Below are 20,934 nucleotides of genomic sequence, written 5' to 3'. Positions count from 1 at the left end.
GGTTAGCCACAACTCCTGGGTCTACTACAGTGAAGGCCCTGTCAAACTAGCATGTATCAACAACTTATTTATTTATTAGAACATTTATATCCTACCTTTCCTCATCGTTCAAGGCAGCTTGGAATAATAAGTATCAATGTTGCCATTCCTGTCAACGTTGCCATTCCTGTCAAAAATGCACCTTTCTTTTTCAGGTGTTGCTTATCATCAACTTCTCCTCTCGCACAACTTCAATGGACATTCAACGAAATCTGGAAGCAAATGTGGAGAAACGGACTAAAGATACTTATGGGCCCCCAATGGGGAAGCGGCTCCTTGTCTTTATGGATGATATGAACATGCCCAGGGTAAAGCCTCAACCAGTCTGCATACTGGAGTATATTTTTATTTTTATGGCTTGGGGGGCGGGGGTCATGGCTACAGAAAGGGAATGCCCAGGTACATGTGTAAAAATAGTGTAAGCATATAAGAACCGATTTATTAGATTTGTTTGTTTATTCTTTTGACTTCTAACCTACCCTTTCCCAACCAAATTGGGCTCAGAGCAGCGTCCAACAATTTCCAACAGCAATTTATAATATGATTTACAATTTAAAATCTTCAGTATCTATTAAAATCCCAGTGCCCTAAACAATGGGACCAGTCAAGAGGAGAAAAACAAGAAAAGAGGGACAGCAGAGTACCCTCAGTAGGAAAGGGATGGGGAGTGAAAGTAGGTAGATATAGGTGAACAGGTAAAAGGGGAAGGTAGAAGGGAGGGGAGGGGAAAAGGGAGAGAGTGAGACCAGCTAAGGTGAAAACCTTTGCTGTCCTCAAGCGTAGGCTTGGTGGAATAGCTCTGTCTTACACGCCCTGTGAAATCGCATCAAATCCCATGGTGATGACTATGATGGTTACTAATAGTGATTTCTACATTTCGTTTCTTGTGATCCTTTTGCAAGCCGCCTTGGTCCTCCTTGGCATTGTGGGGAAGAAGGCAGATTGAAATGTTCAACTAAATGAATCATACTGGGTTGGAGCCAGTGGAAAAGCTCACTGTAGCATGTTACAGTGAGGAGATGGGATTGGGTAAACTTAACCTGTTCCTTCTCTGCCAATACAAGCCACTGGCAGAAGAAAGAGAAGGATGTGATTTGACCAGTTTCTCCTTTGTATTTGCAGTGCCCCATACTGTCATGTGTTTTGTGGGTGAGTCTCTTTTGACTCCCCCAGAGGACTTTCAGAGCAAACAAGAGGCTGGTGTTGGAAAGGGGTACGTGGGGAAAGATAAGCTTCCTTGAAGGTGTCTGTTATTAATAATAACAAGGTGGCAGTTCGGTCTAGCATGTCCATATGTTTACTTTCTTGTTGTCCAAAGGTTGATGAATACGGCACCCAGCAGCCTATTGCACTGTTGAAATTACTCTTAGAGAAAGGTGCTCTCTATGACCGGGGCAAGGAGATGACCTGCAAATACCTCCGTGACCTTGGCTTCATGGCTGCCATGGGCAAAGCTGGGGGAGGTCGGAATGAAGTGGACCCGAGATTCATTTCACTCTTCAGCGTTTTCAACGTTCCTTTTCCGTCTGTGGAGTCTCTGCATTTGATTTATGCCTCCATTCTAAGAGGTCACACTGTGGTAATTTGAATTATTGATCTAGATAGATAAGTAGATAAAACCATTGCATTTTCTTCTGATAACTAATGAATATAAATGCTGTTGCAAAACTTGCCCACCCCCTACATAGCCAAACATACCCATACTAATTAGTGTTTGTTATTCGTATGACTCTTTTGTCCTTTTAGGTTAGGTAATCTGTTTTAATTGCTGCCCATGACTATTGCTGAAAAGTAACGGTCTCCAAATGCTGTCCAGGACTTGAAGCCCCACATGACTGGCACACACATAGAAAACATTGCCAAGTTGTTTTGTCTGTTTTAGCACATTTTCACCATGTCCAGATTCCTGCCCTCCAGCCAAAAGCATAGCTCCTTCTGGTTCATAAGAACATAAGAACAAGCCAGCTGGATCAGACCAGAGTCCATCTAGTCCAGCAGTGGCTCACCAGGTGCCTTTGGGAGCTCACATGCAGGATGTGAACGCAATGGCCTTCTGGGGCTGTTGCTCCCGATCACCTGGTCTGTTAAGGCATTTGCAGTCTCAGATCAAAGAGGATCAAGATTGGTAGCCAATTGACTTTTCCTCCATCAATCTGTCCAAGCCCCTTTTAAAGCTATCCAGGTTAGTGGCCATCACCACCTCCTGTGGCAGCATATTCCAAACACCAATCACACGTTGCGTGAAGAAGTGTTTCCTTTTATTAGTCCTAATTCTTCCCCCCAGCATTTTCAATGAATGCCCCCTGGTTCTGGTAAACTAACGTGCCTTTTGGGTGATCATAAGAAAAGCCATAAATAGAAAGGTCACAGCAGGGAACTGCTCATCTGGTGGTTTAGTCTAGTCTCTGAATTTCCCATCTGGCGTGATGCCCCATCTCAAACCTCACCTTGTTATCATCTGCATTTTCTCCCATTTTCTCCCATTGACTTCCTTATGAGCAACAAGCAGCAACCAACACTGTGACAGTGACCTGGCCATTAAATGCTTCAGCAGCCCACTGTCATCGTCCTGGGACTCAGAGTCGATTATTCATGTGAAACCAGAGAAGGGGGCAAACATGGTTTCCCTGCAGCCATTTCCACTGGTGCAAATGGCACAGGAGGGAAACTGGAAGCTCCTCCTGCTCCCTTGTAGTGTACCGGAGCCAGTCAGAGCACCTTCCAGGTAAAATACCCAATTCATATGTGGAACAGCAAGTTCCAGCTTGTGTCACATGTAATGTCTCATTTGGCACTTGGATGCAGTATCACAGGAAAGCTCTGCTGAGATGGAAATGGCTCGGAAGCCCTTTGCGTCTCTACTTACACGAGAGAGAGAGAGAGAGAGAGAGAGAGACCCTTACACATAGCGCCTCTTCTTATTAAAGTCAAAATACTGTCCCCAATTATAAATTTGCTACAAGACAGAAGAAATATTGATCCATACTTCAATAAATACATCTGGCATCCATTACCAACAGCTGATTAATTTTGCTGAGCAGTGGTTTTTCCCATCCAGAAACCCTTATAGAGAACATAAGAGAGGTCCTTGCTTCAGAACAGAACTGTTTTAGTCATGTATAGGAGCCATCATGTATAGGAGCCATCTCTGCATGAGATGCAGGGAAAGTGCTTCCACCATAAAATGTGTGAATATTTTGTGTTGGATTATTTGTGATGGAAAATGTTTCAGGTGAGCCTTTTCTCCCAGGAGTCCCTTGAAGAGATTCTCCCTATCCTGTCTTTGCAGTCTTTTGATGAATCGATTGCCGCAATTGCTGACAAGATAACACAATGTACTTTGACCCTGTATGACATGATTGTCCGGGATCTTCCTCCAACTCCTTCCAAATTCCATTATATTTTCAACCTTCGGGATCTCTCCAGGGTTTACAATGGACTCGTTCTGACAACCTCAGAACGGTGAGTGTGTTTGGATGTGGCTGGTTGCTGGACTTGTTACTCTACTCCTGGGATCCCCAACATGATTACAGTCAGGGTCCCAAAGTGAAGAAGAGTAGAAGAGTTTGGATTTATACCTTGCCTTTCTCTCCTATTAGGAGACTCAAGGCAGCTTACCAACTCCTTTCCTTTCCTCTCCCCACAACTTACAATTTGTGGGGTAGGTGCATCTGAGAGAGTTTGGAGAGAACTGTGACTAGCTCAAGATCACCCAGCAGGAATGTAGAAGTGGGGAATCTGGTTCACCAGATAAGAGTCTGCCGCTCACGTGGGGGAGTGGGGAATCAAACCGGTTCTTCAGATTAATCCACCTACTCTTAACCATGACCCCATGCTGGCTCTCCTGTGGACACCTGTAGGTTCCATAGACCCTGCCAGCATCTTTCCTGGTGCCTAATAAGAGGTTTTAGAAAGTGGGTGAAGCCAAGCATGGCATTTGCCCAACTGGCGATTGGATATCGGATTAGGAGAGTTTTAAAATATTGCTTCTGCATCAGCTGCTACCACAGCACAAGGATCTTCACAGTGTGACTGAATATAAACTGTTTATATGCAGGAAAATATTTTAAATGTTTGCTTTAAAAGGCATCCTTTTAAATGGAGCTTCTTCCTGAAATTTTGAAGCATTACTAAAAGTTAAGCACAACCTCACTCCTAGACATTTTGTGTTTGGCCGCACCTCCTACAGCCGCCATTTTGTCCTTGCATCCACCATCCTGAGTCAGAATTCTGAAGTTGAGCCCACAGGCCCCCCCCCAAATTAGAACATACTAACTCAAAAGTAATTTGCAATTAGATTAGAAGGGGTGAATGGTTTGCAAATTCAGACCTAGATATATGTTACTCTCACTGTTTTGATTCCATTTTTGTTTTGACCTAGGTTCCAGACGGTGGCACAGATGATAAGAGTCTGGAGGAATGAATGTCTCCGGGTTTTCCACGACAGGCTGATCAACGAAGTAGACAAAAACCTGGTTCGTCCTTTTCTTCCAGATCTAGTAGCTTACCATTAATTTGATTAATGAAAGGCATCAGTGTTCCTCGTAGTTTCTCGCCAGTAGTGATATTGCAGGCTCAGCTGGCAACTCCTCTGCTTTGGTTTTCTCAGTTACATCCAAAGGACTTGGCAATTTTGCAGTCATAGTTGTTGCAACATCCTGGCATACAGAAGTTAAAGGGCAGGCAAATAGGGGATGCTTCATTGGCTAGGCAAAAAAAATTGTGTGTTTGTGTGTGCGTGCGTGCTTGCGATCGATCTATCGAGTCACAGCTAACTTATGGCAACCCTGTAAAGTTTTCATGGCAAAAGACAAAAAGAAATGGTTTGCCAGTGCCTGCCTCCACTTGGGCTGAGAGAGTTCTGATAAACTGTGACTGGCCCAAGGTCACCCAGCAGGCCTCATGCAGAGGAGTGGGGAATCGAATCCAGTTTGCCAGGTTGGAGTCCACTTCTCTTAACCACTGCACCATGCTGCCTCAAATTATGAATTCACCAAAAGAAAAAAAGGTTTCTCCCCCACAAAAGAATGGCTTAGTAAAAAAATACCTATGCACCAGGGCACACATGTACTCACTTAAATGGTCTTGCCTACCGCAACCCACTCTCATTAACAGTATTTTGAGACTTCAGCATATCTGATAAGGCTATAAGTTCAGTGGCAAAGTGCATGCTGTTGACACTGAAGATCCTGAGTACAGTTCCCAGCATCTCCAGAAAATGGATTCTAGGTAGCAGGATGGAAACATTTCTGCCTGTATTGACGTTACTGGAGAACCGAACTATTGATTTTACTTGGTGCATGGAAGCCATTTGTGCTCTTATGTTTGTGAGGGTGAATTTAGCACAGTGCTCATTTGTATGAGTAATCAAATCAGTGCAAGAACTCCTGCCAAGTCACAATGGACAGGATCAATCCTACATATGGAGCTTACATTGCATGAGTTTAAAATTTCATTCTGTTTATATCTTGAAAGGTCCAGGGCCATATAAAAGGCCTAGTTGAAGAGCATTTCAAAGATGACGAAGAGCAGATTATGAGAGATCCTATACTTTTTGGCGACTTCAGAATGGCCCTGAGCGAAAGTGAGCCTCGGGTTTACGAAGATGTCCAGGACTACGATGCAGCCAAAGCTCTCTTCCAGGTACAGAGTCCAAATTGCAGGGAAGGGGGTTCTTTCTTTGCAACAACAGAAGGCTCGAGTGGACTGTGAGCCTGCACATGGCCAGGTTGCCTGTAACTGTGAGAGCTGCAAGCCTTTACTGTAAATGATACCGATTAGTTTGGTAATTTGGTTTTATTTGTTTTGATTGTTTTAAAATTTGTAGTAAATTATCTCAGAGAGAATTCTGGACAGTCAGCTAATACGCTACATGAATCTTGGAATTATGAGAATAGCTCAGGTAGCCATGCAGGACAGTGGTTGGAAGCTTCAGGTGTTGTTGTGCCAGCTATCAGTAGCCTAACTCAATCTTGAGGTTCAATCCACCCTAAAGCACTTAGAAGAAGGCACCTTTTGGCTACTAACCAAAATCTTTAAAATCCTGCAATTTCAGTAGCATATCAGTTGGTATTCATGATGGTAAATCCATTACATTCCCTGACCTGGATACCCAGGCTTGCCTGGTCTTGTCAGATCTTGGAAGCTGAGCAAGGTCAGCCCTGGTTAGTACTTGGAGGAGAGATCACCAAGGAAGTCCAAGGTTGCTGCTCAGAGGGAGACAATGACAAACCACCTCTGATCATCTCTAGCCTTGAAAACTCCATGGTGTTGCCACAAGTCAGCTGCAATTTGATGGCACTTTCCACCACCACCAAAGCAGACCCTGGCCTGGATAGCCCCTGCTAGTCTGATCTCATCTGATCTCAGAAGCTGGATGCTGGTAGGCAGTAGGATTCATAACCCTTCATGTGGATGGCTTGAATAGACCAGGTTTCCTATAGAAGGATTATATCAGCTTTCGTAAGAAAGTCACTGAAATATGAATTTGGAGGATCTCAGAAGCTAAGCAGAAGCAGCCTGGTTACTACTTGGATGGAGATCGCCAAGGAAGTCCAAGGTCTTTACACAGAGGCAGCCAATGGCAGACAATGTGTCTTGCTTTGAAAACCTACAGGGTCACCATACGTCGATTCCATCTGGATGGCACTTTCTGCCGCCAGGTCTATCATATACTGTTGACAGTGCAAACCAAAGATACCGGTATCTACTCTGTAGGTATGAATACGATCACTGAGAGAGCAATGCACATGTTCTTTTCACAGTCTGAAATTTTACCTTCCCTTCATTCATCCCCCCTCCAGTGTATTTTTAGCATGCTGCACCTTTTAAAGGAATTATGGAAAATCCACCAAATTTGCCATCTCTCTTTGCCTTTTCTTGAAGGAGATTCTTGAGGAGTATAATGAAATTTTCACCAAAATGAACCTGGTGCTGTTTGACGATGCCCTTGAGCATATAATCCGCATTCATCGTATCATAAGGATAGACCGGGGTCATGCTTTGCTCGTAGGTGGGTCAGGAAAGCAGTCCCTAACGAGATTGGCTTCTTATACAGCAGGATGTGAGGTCAGTGACTTGTTTTTATCCAGCCATCCTTCTGTCCACCCATGCATCATGATCTGACTTTGGTAAACTTCTGGAAGGAGGAAATTCTAACTCTAGGGAGTGCCTCCCCCCTGCCCCAATCAGTGTGCCATATTAAAATACAAATAATTAAATATTTTGTCTCTAGATCTTCGAAATAGTACTGAGCCGAGGATATGGAGAAAACAGTTTCCGGGAAGATCTGAAGTCTCTGTATACAAAACTTGGGATCGAGAATAAGATTATAGTCTTCCTGTTTACAGATGCTCATGTGGCCGAAGAGGGGTTTTTAGAGCTCATCAACAATATGCTGACATCCGGTAACTTATTGCTAAATTCTTCGCTTGCAGTCTCTGGGGCTGGCACTTGCCCCTCTGAGAGTTACTCAAGCTGCCATCATGGCTTCTTGGGCTCTGATCCCTGGATGTCCATCATTCCCTCATCCTTCAGAGTAGGGGTTCTCCTAGGGCTTTGCTTGGCTTTGCCCTCCAGTTCAGTCTCTCAACTTCTGCACAGGACACGCAGCTTGCCCTCACCTGCGTGACAGGCAGTGGAGTGTAGTGGTTAAGAGCACGTGCACTCTAATCTGGAAAACCGGGTTTGAGCAGCAGAGTCTTATCTGGTGTACTGGATTTGTGTCCCCGTTCCTACACATGAAGGGTGACCTTGGATTGGTCACAGTTCTCTCAGAACTCTCTCAGCCTTGCCTACCTCACAAGGTGTCTGTTGTGGAGAGAAAGGAAAAAGGAATTTGTAAGCTGCCTTGACATGCCTTATAGGCAAGAAAGGCCAGGTATAAATCCAAACCCAGCTCCTGGACAAGCCTCTGACTTGCACCTCTGTTCAAGTGGTATTTTGGTTGCCATCTTTTCTTTTTTTAATTTCTTTTTTTCCATAAAGAATTATAATGACAGAAAGAACAATGTTACAAAGAAATTTTTTTAAACAAATACAAATATAATAACAATAAATGGATCTGCGCTGGTAACTGATTGTTACAATGAAGGAACACAAATTACAATTCAAAATGTTAAAAAATGAATTTGTAGACAAAAACAGATAATTTTGGTATATTGATTTAATAAATCCTTTCTACAATTATATTATTAAAATCATATAGTTATTTGGTTTGAGATTATTTGTCAGTATCTAGATATATGTTGAAAAGACATGCATAAATTTATGCACTTATACTTTAAAATCATAGTGGCAGCCCATGAACTTAGGTAGAACTATATTTTATAATACTTAAGATGGGATTCCCATTTTACTTTAAATTCATGTTCTGGTCTTCTGTTCAAAAGGCTAGTGTTTTTAAATTAGAAGAACTTGTAATCTGTTCAATGTTCTGGGAGTCTTATTATTGTCCTCATGTAGTACAAATCCAATCTTAGGGGAAAAAAGCTTCTTTAAAAATATTTTTGTAATTCTTCAATGCATTAGCATGCTGCAGACATGGACATAGGTAAGGAGGGGTTCTCGGGTTTGAACCCCCCCATTCATGTCCGAATTTCTGCCCCTCCATTTGTGGGTTTTTAAAACATTTTAGTGCTTTTTTGGTTTTTGGCCTGCAGGGGGGCGCATTGTTTGGGCTAGCAGCACCAAACTTTCAGGGATTGTTTGGGAGACTCTCCTGATGATACCACCCAGGTTTGGTGAGGTTTGGTTCAGGGGGTCCAAAGTTATGGACTCCCAGAGGGGAGGGGCAGGGGAGGGCAGGGCAGGGGAGTTTGCCATCCTCGACCTCGGAGAGCTGCTTTTATAAGCACTAGGCCAGGGGTGGGGCTTTGGGAGGCGTGGCCATGCCCTAGGGGCGGGTGGGGGTGTAACCCCACCCCGAACCCCCCCCCCCTAAAAAATCTATACCTACCTAAAGGTATAGAAAAGAAAAAGAATCCAGGAGTATGAAAAATAAAATGCACACAAGGAAAATGAAACTAACAAGGGCGGGTGGGTGGGTGGGCAGGCAGGAGAAATGGAGAGGCAACTTCTGAGACCCAAGAGGCAAGTTCACACTTACTGATCCTGGATATTTTCAAAACTAGTGGGTCTGAAACAAACCCTGTCTAGTCCACCTGTTGAATTGAGGGGACCCAGAACCTCTGGGAAGGCTGGAGCCAGACCCCGTTTGCTCTTGAGCCAACAAGCCCCCCCTTTCAGTAAAGTGTGTCAGGGAGCTTCTAGGAGTTCAAGCCAGTCAAAGCGCCATCTTTCCTGGAAGTCCGTCTCCTCTGGGAAAGTGTGATATTGAAGATCTTTCTCTGAGAGGAAAAGAAGAAGAGTTGGATTTATATCCCCCCTTTGTCTCCTGTAAGGAGACTCAAAGGGGCTTACAAACTCCTTTCCCTTCCCCCCTCACAACAAACACCCTGTGAGGTAGGTGGGGTCGAGAGAGCTCAGAAGAACTGTGACTAGCCCAAGGTCACCCAGCTGGTATGTGTTGGAGTGCACAAGCTAATCTAGTTCTCCAGATAAACCTCCACAGCTCAAGTGGCGGAGTGGGGAATCAAACCCGGTTCTCCAGATTAGAGTGCACCTGCTCTTAACCACTATACCACCGAGGATTGCTGTACCTAGTGCTAGATCCAGAAGCTTCCAAATTAGTGCTGTAGCACTAATGACCACTTGAAGAATAATAATTCCAAGTAAACAAACTGTCTTTGTGAGACTGCCCGCCCCTCAATATAGAATAAAAATTCAACAGTAAATATTGGATCCTCCCTCCTTATAACTCATCTGATTTTTTTTTTTAAAAAACAACAGGAATGGTTCCAGCCCTTTTCCCAGATGATGAGAGAGAAAATATTTTAAGTACGGTTACAAGTGAGGCAATGAAAGTTGGAGTGGCCCCTGCCAAAGAAAGTGTGTGGCAGTATTTTGTAAACAAGAGCGCCAACAACCTTCACATTGTCCTTGGGATGTCCCCAGTTGGAGATACACTGAGAACACGCTGTCGAAATTTTCCAGGTACCTGCGGGTAGCTGCTCTCTGTTTCTGGTTAGTGGAAACCTAAATATGCCAGAAAGTGATACAGTTCATTAACTCTTTTTTTTTTTAATTAAGAGTGGTGTCTATCAAACTGTGTTCTGAAGAACCCTGGAGATCCCTCAAAACTTATCAGAGTTTCCTCAATTTTTATTTATTCCAAAAACCGAATTATCTCAAAAAATACAGGAAGGACATTAGACGATCTCATTTAGTCCAGGCGAATCTTCTATGGAGGCGACCTCGATATTACCTAGAATAGTTGGGGAAGGTCTGTAAAATGGGATTAGGGACAGCAGAAGAAGAAATATGTGGAGATAACTGGAACTCTTTGGGAGTAATCCTAAGCATGTCTACTCCGAATTCTCATAAAATGAGACTACTTCAGAATTGTAGCCGCAGCATTCTAATCATCAGCTTGTGTTTAAAAAGTATCATATAAGATTTTCATCCTGATGGTATTGACTGCCAATAAGACTTCATCCTAGCCTGGCTCCAGCCAGGCTCAGATGGGCCCTTGGTGCCGCCATGTCCACTTGGAGATGGGGCAGGGTGAGCCTGGCTGGTCCCGTTTGCAATCTCCACATGGAGACTGATGGCAAAGTGAGCTGGACTCACTGACCTTCAGGTGCGCATTGTTCCCTGTGGGGGTGGGGTGCAGTGCTCGGTCTAGCCCCAGGCACCCTTTTAAGTAGACATGCCCCTGTCACCAGTTATCAACCATGGAAACTCTTTTATCACCTTCTTATTTATCTTTCAAGGTCTTGTCAATAACACCGGGATAGATTGGTTCTTGCCCTGGCCAGCTCAGGCGCTGCATGCAGTTGCTAAGTTCTTTTTGGGTAAGTAACATTCTCAGTGTCTTCTGGGAATCTGTGCCATGCACATAAAGGCTGTGGCAGGAGGGGGGCATACGTTCCATGAGGCTGCAAAGCAATAGATATCTAAGTTAAGTGCCCTGATAAACTATCATAGGCGAGCATGTCTTGATTTCTTACAGCCAGTTAGCACATTGCAGCGGCCGGTTGTTGTCCTCTCATGCCTGCATTTGCACACAGTGGGGTTTTGATCCAGTCCCCACACAATGGGTTTTCACTTCTTTGATTCTTTGGAAACCTTCCTTTCCAGGAGGGAACTCTCGGATACCACAAGAAAACATGGATTCAGTGATCGAACACACTGTCATGGCGCATGACTCTGTAGGGGACTTCAGCAAAAAATTTCTGCAGAAGCTCCGACGCTGCAACTATGTCACCCCCAAAAATTTCCTTGATTTCATTAACACATATGCCAAGCTGCTGGAAGAGAAGAATCTGTTCATTTTGGGTAACATCTGTTTTTTTAAAATGCATTTTGCCAATCTCAGATCACTTCAAATATTATGTGAAGTCAAGTGATAATCCATTTTAGGGTATAAATTAGGCTGCAAACTAGCCTCAGGTCTCAGCTGCTAAGCACAGTTGGCCCTGGTTAAGTTCTGGAGGGAAGACCACCAAGGAAGTCCAGGGTCAGTATGCAGAGCTAGGCAGTGGTAAACCATCTCTGAATGTCTCTTGCCTTGAAAACGCTATGGAGTTGCCATAGTTCCGCTGCGACTTGACGACACTTTCCATCATCAAGTAAAATGTGATTTTACGGAAGCTCAGAAAAGACACAGGATACTGTCAACATCTTAACAATTTTGGCTCTTGTTTAGAACACATATATTTCTGAACTAGTGAAAATAGATAGGATTTTATATTTTCAGGTTTTGCTCTGTGCTCAGCCTAAATTTTTGGCAGGTGTGTGTTTTGGCTGCTATGAAAATTCGAGCTAGAGCTGTTCTTAAGGGCAACTACCTGTAGGTTGATTTGGGTTTTTATTATGGTTGTTATGTCTGCTTTGGGGAGGAGGGGGGGGTTTAGGAAATTTTATATTTGTTTTTATCCATTTTTATCAAGCTTATTGTTTCAAATAGGTGGCTGTGTTGACCTGCAGCGGAAGAGCCAGGTTCAAGTCCAGTCACACCTGGACAGCCCAATCCAGAGCCCACGGCAGGTGGGGAGGGCAAGAAAAAACTCCCGCTGCCAGAAAGCCTTTCATTGGGTTCAATGGACTTACACCAGTGGTGGCGAACCTATGACACTCCAGATGTTCATGACTACAATTCCCATCAGCCCCTGCCAGCATGGCCAATTGGCCAATTGGCCATGCTGGCAGGGGCTGATGGGAATTTTAGTCATGAACATCTGGAGTGCCATAGATTCGCCACCACTGACTTACACCACCTGAAAGGCTGGCTTTAATCTGAGGGGCCAGGTTCAAGTCCAGTCACACCTGGACAGCCCAATCTAGAGCCCACAGCAGGTGGGGAGGGCAAGAAAAAACTCCCACTGCCAGAAAGCCTTTCATTGGGTTCAATGGACTTACACCAGTGGTGGCGAACCTATGACACTCCAGATGTTCATGACTACAATTCCCATCAGCCCCTGCCAGCATGGCCAATTGGCCAATTGGCCATGCTGGCAGGGGCTGATGGGAATTTTAGTCATGAACATCTGGAGTGCCATAGATTCGCCACCACTGACTTACACCACCTGAAAGGCTGGCGTTAATCTGAGAGCCAGGGCGCCATACTCTTGGCCCCAAACCTCGGGTGGAAGCCGACTAAGGTTGGCTCCATTCCTGAGATGGCTCTTGGAATGCCTCCAGCCACACTGGCACAGTGTCCTGCACTGATGGGGCTGGCACATGGCAGCTGCCTCCAGGGTCAAGTCTCGCCCAGTTGTGTGGCTCCCGGGCGCCTGCGTATCTGACCCCTCCGCTGGTGTGTTTTCCCCCTGAGCTGGCAGAGTGGGCACCCATGCTGATGCAAGGTTGTGTTGGCTCCAGAGGTGAGCCCCCTCCCCGGTTTGGGTTCTAAAGACCGAAAAGATTTCCAGGACATAAGCTTTTGATATCTGACTGCGGGAGCTTTGACTCTAAAAAGCTGACACCCTGGAAGTCTTGTTGGTCTTGGAAGTGTTACTGGACTCGCATCTTGTATTTATTGTTATTTCCTTCTCGGTTGTATCTAAGATTGTAACGGCCTTTATCCTTTTGCAATAGATAAATCCTTTCTCTTCTCTCTCAAAGCTCAGTGCAAACGTCTGGAAGGCGGTTTGGACAAACTGAAAGAAGCTTCAATTCAGCTGGATGAGCTCAACCTGAAGCTTGCTGAGCAAAAGATTGTCCTGGCTGAGAAATCTGCTGCATGTGAAGCTTTGCTTGCAGAGATAGCAACTAATACAGCAATTGGCAAGTGTTGCTTACACCTATCCTTCTCTGGGCTTTAGCATACCTACCCCACAAAATGACTAGGGCTTTTGGGGATCAACACCAGTAGTGGTACAGAAGGTTTTCCAAGGTCTTTGAATGACTTAAAATGGTGGAAGCCCTCCTCCTCCTCTTCAGCTCTTATCCTCACATCCTAGGCAAATTATAAGATCCTTTTTCTTGCAGTGGTTTTCTGGAAAAGCCAAACTTTGGCCAACGTTGTTTCACTGAAGCAGAATCAGATCACAAACAGTTTCATACTCTTTGTGGTTATCTCTGAATTTGCTTCTGAATTTTGGTTCTTTCATACAAGAAATCTAACGTGGTATTGGGCTATTTTATTATCTGAATGTTGCGAGTCACTTCAAGAGCTTGCAGAGTTAGCAATGCGCCACATGCATCTTAGAAATAAAGGAAATAAATTTCTCCAATTTATTTGGAAAGCAAAAGGTAGAATGTTCTCTTTACAGCATTTTGCTTATTTTCTTCCCTGCATTCTCGCCTTTGGTGTATTAGTAAACAGTGGTTTTAGGGTCCCTACCTGTCATCCAAAGTTTTTTGTGTGCTGATGCAAAGTTCAAGAGGGGTAGCCCCCTCTTCGCCCGAGCCCCAGATTTAGGCTGCCCTCTCCCGTCTGTACTAGGTCAGACTACTGTCACAGCATGGGGCTGTGCTGGTAACTATCACAGACAAGCTCTACTTACAGCTTGACCGAGCTGGGTCAGTGCTGCTGGTATTATTAGATCTTACTGCAGCATTTGACATAGTCATTCATAATTTTTTGACCCACCACCTTGCTGACCTTGCTGATTCGGGGTACAGCTTGCCACTGGTTGGCCTCGTTTCTACGTGGTTGGGGACATCAGGTGACTTGTGGGGGCAGGACCTCCCAGCGGATTGCATTTTAATTTAAACGTGAGCCACTCTGAGCCCTATGGGAGAAGCGGCATATACATTTAATATTTATTAGAATATTTAATATTCTAAAAAGCCATGACCATAGCTTTCTTGAGGAGCAACCTTTTTTTACTCACACCTTTCACGCTTCGTAGCTGAGGAGAAGAAAAAGCTGGCCGAAGAAAAGGCCATTGAGATCGAAGAGCAGAATAAAATCATCGCAGTGGAGAAGAGCGATGCGGAGACCGCCCTGGCAGAGGCCATGCCCATCTTGGAAGCAGCCAAACTGGAACTGCAGAAGCTTGACAAGTCCGATGTCACAGAGATTAGGTACTGGGTGGGGAGCTGTCATGACAGACAGCTGTCATTTGTGCTATCAGTTTGCTAATGCCTCTCCTCTTTGTGCTGCAGTGGACAGCTGAAATATCCTGTTCTTGGAACAAGGGGACAAACACAACTCTCAGGACTCTGAGTTTGTATCTCAACAACAAGAGAACTGTGAATTTCTTGTGATCCCCCCACTTATTCTCCCCTTCCCCAAATACTAGAACTGGAGACCATCAGGGGAAGGCCTCTGCCTCTGTGCCCAGTTGTTGCCCCTCCAGAGGAACTGGCTGGCCACTGAGAGAGACAGGATGCTTGACTAGTTGTGCTTTCACTGGTCTGATCCAACAGGCCTCTTCTTATGTTCTTACAATATACTCTTTTCCAACATCTTACTTCCTTTTTGCTTGTCCCTGCTTACAGAAACATGATTCTTCATATTTAAATCTCTCTCCTTTTTGTCAGTTTTGGTGGATAAATTACCAGTTTCTCTCCTCATCCTTAAGGGAAGTAGAGTGAGGTAGACCCCCTGGTCAGTTTTGGACAGAAAATCGATCCTTTGCAAAACTAGCGAATTCAATAACACAGCATGAGAATGAAGACAAGAAAATGGCATACTCTGTCCAGGCAATTTTCAGTCCAACTTTCTTGTGTGTCTGTTTAGTTCTGTGGTTCTCAGAGCTAGGCCTGTTCCTCCTTGAATAATCCCAGCCCAGCCAAGGGATGTTTCTTTCAACGAATCTGAAACCCAGCCTTTCAGGGTTTTTTCAGCTGACAAAGAGTGTTTCCCCACTCACCATGATTCCCCCTATGGCGCCACAGCATGCTTTACAAGGCGCCAGGGATACTGCAGCTGAGAGGCTTAACAGCGACAACAGCACCGGGGCAACTGCGCTGTAAGCCATACCCTCTCATGGGGAGTGCCGGGAGTTGCCAGCTACTCACCTCAAGTAGCTGGCAGCGTGGCTTAAAGGAAGTAGTGGAAAGCTGTTCTCAAAACCCAGCACCTATAGGGATCTAGGAGTTTGGCGGGGAGGGCGCTTAGTGCAGCTTGAGGCCCGAAAAAGAAAGAGAGAGGGATTCCATCCGAGGGTTCTTCCCTCTGACTCTCCCTTCTTATTGCCAGAGCAAAAGCTTCCCGAAGTTGGAGTCCTGCTGCCTTGTGCTTTCAGGTCCTTTGCCAAACCCCGAAGCTTGAGGTGCAGACAGTCTGTGAGAGTGCATCCCTCATCATGAGGAGGCTACCAAAGAACTCAACTGGAGAAGTGACGGCCAAGGGATGATGTCAGGAGGCAAACTTCCTGCATGCATCCCTCATGGAGATTGACTCTTGATTCAATTACTCAGAATTTCAAGTTGAAATCCAGTGCGAGGTAGGTGACCTGAAGCGGATGAATTGTATGTGCCTCAGATCCAGAACCTTGAGGAACTTATGTAGAGTTTTTTGGAGGGAGTGAGATATGTAGGTAAAGGGCGAAAGATTTATACGATCTGAAGAGAAACCGGAGTATGAGGGAGTCAGATATTTAGTGAACAATCCAGGATTGTTCTGAAAATTGCTAATTGTTTGTGGTGTACTTCCTGGTACTGAATGACAGCACCTTTGTGGGGGAGACTCTCCCATGTCCTGAGGGGAGAATGGGTGGGAGTCAGTGCACCCTTATGTTTGAGTACCGGCACTTCCCTTTTTACACAAAAAAGAAGCGCTGCCTGAAACCCAAATGGGTTTGGCTCAGTCCCAAACTAGATGTTACATCTGATGGTCGGAAATTATGTTAGAGAACTAATGATTCCAAGCTTGCTGTGGCCCAGTTCAGCTCAGAAAGATGGCGCTAGAGAAGCAGGAACTTCAGCAGTAGATCCCAAGTTCAATTCCCAGCATTTCCAGTTAAGGTAGTAGGTGATGAAAGGTAGTGGGTGATGAAAGACCTGTATCAGAGACCCCGGAGAGAGCGGCTGCCAGTTTGAGTAGGCAATACTGACCTTAATGGCTGTGACTCAGTATAAGGCAGCGTTGTGTGTCCTTGTATTTGTGAGTCTACGGGTCAAGCCAATTGAAGCATCCCTCCCTAAAAATTTAACTTCTGTCTTGAGTGATGCTGTTATAAGAGCAGCATTAGCTTTAACTTGTCTCTCTGAAATTGCATTTCAGACTAGTTAGTCTTTTTTTTTTTATTGGAGGGCTGTTAAAAACATTGAACACTACTATGGAAGAAATGGAAGCTGTCAGCAGAGCCGGCTTGGGTATGCTGAAATTTGTCGATGCTGTGATGAGCTACTGTGACGTTTTCAAGGAAGTCAAACCTAAGAGAGAAAAGGTACGAGCCCGGAGAAGTTTCCAAAGCGAGGGCTGACAGGAGAAATGAAATGGAGCGTGCATCTTCTGGTAATCCCAACTAGTAGTGGGAAATGAAAATGGATGACCATATCTAGAGCCAGAATTTTTTTAAAAAGCCTGCAGTGGACATATGTTGCTTTTACACCAGTTTAATTTTCATTGTATTGTCAAAGGCTTTCATGGACAGATTCAACTGGTTGTTGTGGGTTTTCCGGGCTGTGTGTCTGTGGTCTGGTAGATCTTGTTCCTAATGTTCCGCCTGCATCTGTGGCTTTCATCTTCAGAGGTGTAACACACTTCTCTCTGTGTGTAACACACAACAACCAGTTAATTTTCATTGTTTTCCCCAAAGAATCTTGAGGACTGAAATTTGATAGCAGCATTAGTTAGTTAAGAATTAATTGTTAGCATAGGCTTGACAATCACAAAGAGTACATAAAAATTTAAAAAAATTACAATCACGAATAATGCCCCCAACTATGTATATCATAAAATACAATAAGGTTTGAACATCATAGATGTCATCTACAGTTTGGTTTTGAGGTCATGGGCTGCTACAAATTTCCTCCTTATAGTAGTAGCTAAAGAAAACAAAAGTAGCAACCTCAACTGTGACTATAGGGAACATGTCGGCCAATAGGAATCGAAGACAATCTTTATCAGTTCCAGTAAATTTTGGCAAGGTGTGGGTGAGAGATTGGAAACAAATGGTATCATATAGAGGGCAGCACAGAGCATAATGGTCTAGATCAGTGGTGGCAAACCTAGGGCACTCCAGATGTTCATGGACTACAATTCCCATCAGCCACTGCCAGCATGGCCAATTGGTCATGCTGGCAGGGGCTGATGGGAATTGTAGTCCATGAACATCTGGAGTGCCCTAGGTTCACCACCATGGATCTAGATCTTCTGGTTGGCCAAGACCACAAGGGCATAATCATTGATCCCTTGGAATGGTGGGAGTGTCGAGTGTGCCTTTTCAGATGTCCCACACCCCCATGCACAGAACGACAACTCCCAAGATTCTGTCTGCTGAGGAAATGACTTTTTTTCTTCAAGTCCTGTTTTCAAGGTGTTTCGGAATGCATATTCTCAGGGTTGGATTATGTGACTGAGTGAACTGAATGTTGCAGTTCAGCTGGTGATAAATCATTCCAGCCCCTGCCATTTTTCAGTATGGTAGCGTTTGCTGCGTACAAACCCTACCATAAACCCCAAAACCATCTCTCCCTAATGATAGCCAAGGCAGCTGGCACAAGCACCTTCTCTGCAGTGCCACAGAATCTGGGCCAGGCACAGTACTGCAGCCAGTTGGACGGATTTGTTTGAGAGAGATGCATGGTCGACAGCGGAAAGCTGCCATTTTGGAGGGCTTTTAAAATAACTTTCACAAAGTTTCTGGGCATTGACGAGCAATAGAGCCTCAAAGGTGTGTTGGCACCCAGTTCTGTGAGTTACTTTTGCTCCGCGCAGGTGGCTAGACTGGAACGGAATTTCTACTTAAGCAAACGTGAGCTGGAGAAGATCCAGGCTGAGCTGTTGGCCATTCAGAATGAGCTGAAAGCTCTGGGAGATAAATACGAGGCGGCCATCAGGGAAAAGCAGCAGCTGCAGGAAGAAGCGGAGATTATGGAACGGCGTCTCATTGCTGCTGACAAACTCATCTCTGGCTTGGGATCTGAAAACATCAGGCAGGTGGAGGGCTGCTGGAGAGACAGAATGGGCATCATAGAAAGGGCCTTTTGGGGTTGGTAGTTTTTTGGGGGTTGGGTATGAACGGGCTGAAGTTCAGCTCCCAGAAAGATGGAGCATTCCCTAACATGGGGAGGTGTGGAGTGTAGCTCCAGAGTCTTGATTTAAGAATTTTGGCAGACAGCAGCCCCCTCTGCCACCCCTCCCAGTGTGGCCTCCAAATTGTTTCTTTAAACTCTCCCAAGTTTTATGCAGTTTTGAACTTGGTTTCAAGAGCTGCCTTTGGGAAAGTAACTAGAAAAAGTATGTTAACAAGGAAGCAGTGTCCTTGTTGACACTTCTCATGCCTCATACAGGATGAGGCATTTTGCTCCTAGTCTTGAGAACGCCGTCTCTGTAGAACAGCTGTGCATTCTTGAGTAGGGAATTTGACGCCTGACATCTTGTGATCTGCCGGGGAAGCCCAGTTGTTATCTGTTGTTTTGCCCAGGTGGACAAACGATTTGGAGGAATTAAAAAAACGGAAGGTGAAGCTGCTGGGAGACTGCCTGCTGTGCGCCGCCTTCCTGAGCTACGAGGGCGCCTTCACTTGGGAATTCCGGGACGAGATGATCAAGGGGGTGTGGCAGGAAGACGTTGAGGCCCGAGATATCCCTCTCAGCCAGCCATTCCGACTAGAAAGCCTACTGACGGACGAAGTAGAAATTAGCAGGTAGTGTTTCCCTCCTGTGCCCTGTGTTGGGTGTATATATATATATGGCTCAGAGACACATTAATTTGTGCTTATGTTTGTATGGATCCAAACTTCACATACAAGCTACAGGGGTCAGTGCTATCAGTCACAGACCAGGAAAGGGATTTGGGCGTCTTACTTGATAGTTCCATGGTAATGTCAACTTAATGCATGGCAGCTGTGAAAAAGGCAAACTCTATGCTGGGGATAATTAGGAAAGGAATTGAGAATAAAACTGCAAAGATTGTCATGCCCTTATATAAAGCAGTGGTGCGACCGCACTTGGAGTACTGTGTTCAGTTCTGGTCGCCACATCTCAAAAAGGATATTGAAGAGATAGAAAAAGTGCAGAGAAGGGCAACGAGGATGATTGAGGGACTGGAGCACCTTCCTTATGAGGAGAGGCTGCAGCGTTTGGGACTCTTTAGTTTGGAGAGGAGACGTCTGAGGGGGCATATGATTGAAGTCTATAAAATGATGCATGGGGTAGAAAATGTTGACAGAGAGAAATTTTTCTCTCTTTCTCACAATACTAGAACCAGGGGGCATACATTGAAAATGCTGGGGGGAAGAATTAGGACTAATCAAAGGAAACACTTCTTCACGCAACGTGTGATTGGTGTTTGGAATATGCTGCCACAGGAGGGGGTGATGGCCACTAACCTGGATAGCTTTAAAAGGGGCTTGGACAGATTTATGGAGGAGAAGTCGATCTATGGCTACCAATCTTGATCCTCTTTGATCTGAGATTGCAAATGCCTTAACAGACCAGGTGATCGGGAACAACAGCTGCAGAAGGCCATTGCTTTCACCTCCTGCATGTGAGCTCCCAAAGGCACCTGGTGGGCCACTGCGAGTAGCAGAGAGCTGGACTAGATGGACTCTGGTCTGATCCAGCTGGCATGTTCTTATGTTCTTATGTTCTTATGGATAGCCTGCTTGTGGCCTCCAAAGGTTTGCAAAGAGGAGATGGGATGCCTTTGCATGAGGAGGTCATTCCCCTCTCTTTTGTTGCTTGCGTTCCAGGTGGGGGTCTCAGGGTCTGCCTCCCGATGAACTCTCAGTTCAAAATGGCATCCTCACCATGCGTGCGAGCCGCTTCCCACTGTGTATTGACCCGCAGCAGCAAGCCCTGAATTGGATCAAGAGGAAAGAGGAAAAAAACAACCTCCGGGTGAGACTCACCTTTTCAGGTTGTTCTTTTTAATTACTCTGAAGATTGTGTGGACGCCTGCAGCTTAAACCTGTCAGCGGTCCTGGACTCTGGCCAGAATAAATCCATGGACTGCCCTCAGGGCTAAATGGCTGGATGATTAAGGCACTGAATGGGGTCTTTCCAGGTAGATCTGGGGACGTCTGTGTGGTTTTATCTGATCCTACTTCTACAGAGCTCAGGGCTACATCAAAGGTTCTCCTGCCCTCCGTTTTTTCCCTTACTAAAGACCTGTGAAGTAGGTGGGCAGCGAGAGAGTGACTGACCCAAGGTCACTCAGAGGTCTCCATAGCTGGGTAGGCCTGCAGGCAGCAAGGCCTCTAATATGAACTC

General features: G+C 45.2%; 1 protein-coding gene across 1 annotated transcript in view; it reads left to right on the top strand.

The window, feature by feature from the left end:
• The window catches only part of DNAH10 (dynein axonemal heavy chain 10), an 87,527-nt gene that overhangs the window by 49,437 nt on the left and 17,156 nt on the right, over positions 1 to 20,934 (top strand). The window contains 18 exon segments of the mRNA XM_048513937.1: positions 195 to 347; positions 1,358 to 1,618; positions 3,329 to 3,501; positions 4,421 to 4,514; positions 5,515 to 5,682; positions 6,925 to 7,107; positions 7,274 to 7,445; positions 9,889 to 10,092; positions 10,872 to 10,952; positions 11,239 to 11,436; positions 13,225 to 13,386; positions 14,457 to 14,631; positions 15,798 to 15,819; positions 15,822 to 16,002; positions 16,807 to 16,943; positions 18,437 to 18,654; positions 19,146 to 19,367; positions 20,415 to 20,562. Of these exon segments, the coding sequence (XP_048369894.1) occupies positions 195 to 347; positions 1,358 to 1,618; positions 3,329 to 3,501; positions 4,421 to 4,514; positions 5,515 to 5,682; positions 6,925 to 7,107; positions 7,274 to 7,445; positions 9,889 to 10,092; positions 10,872 to 10,952; positions 11,239 to 11,436; positions 13,225 to 13,386; positions 14,457 to 14,631; positions 15,798 to 15,819; positions 15,822 to 16,002; positions 16,807 to 16,943; positions 18,437 to 18,654; positions 19,146 to 19,367; positions 20,415 to 20,562 (2,952 nt within the window).

This window comes from Sphaerodactylus townsendi, linkage group LG13 (genome assembly GCF_021028975.2).
Source record: "Sphaerodactylus townsendi isolate TG3544 linkage group LG13, MPM_Stown_v2.3, whole genome shotgun sequence".
Classification (NCBI taxonomy): Eukaryota; Metazoa; Chordata; class Lepidosauria; order Squamata; family Sphaerodactylidae; genus Sphaerodactylus; species Sphaerodactylus townsendi.
The sequence above is the reverse complement of the archived record's forward strand: the minus strand, read 5'-3'. Positions and strand labels throughout refer to the sequence as shown.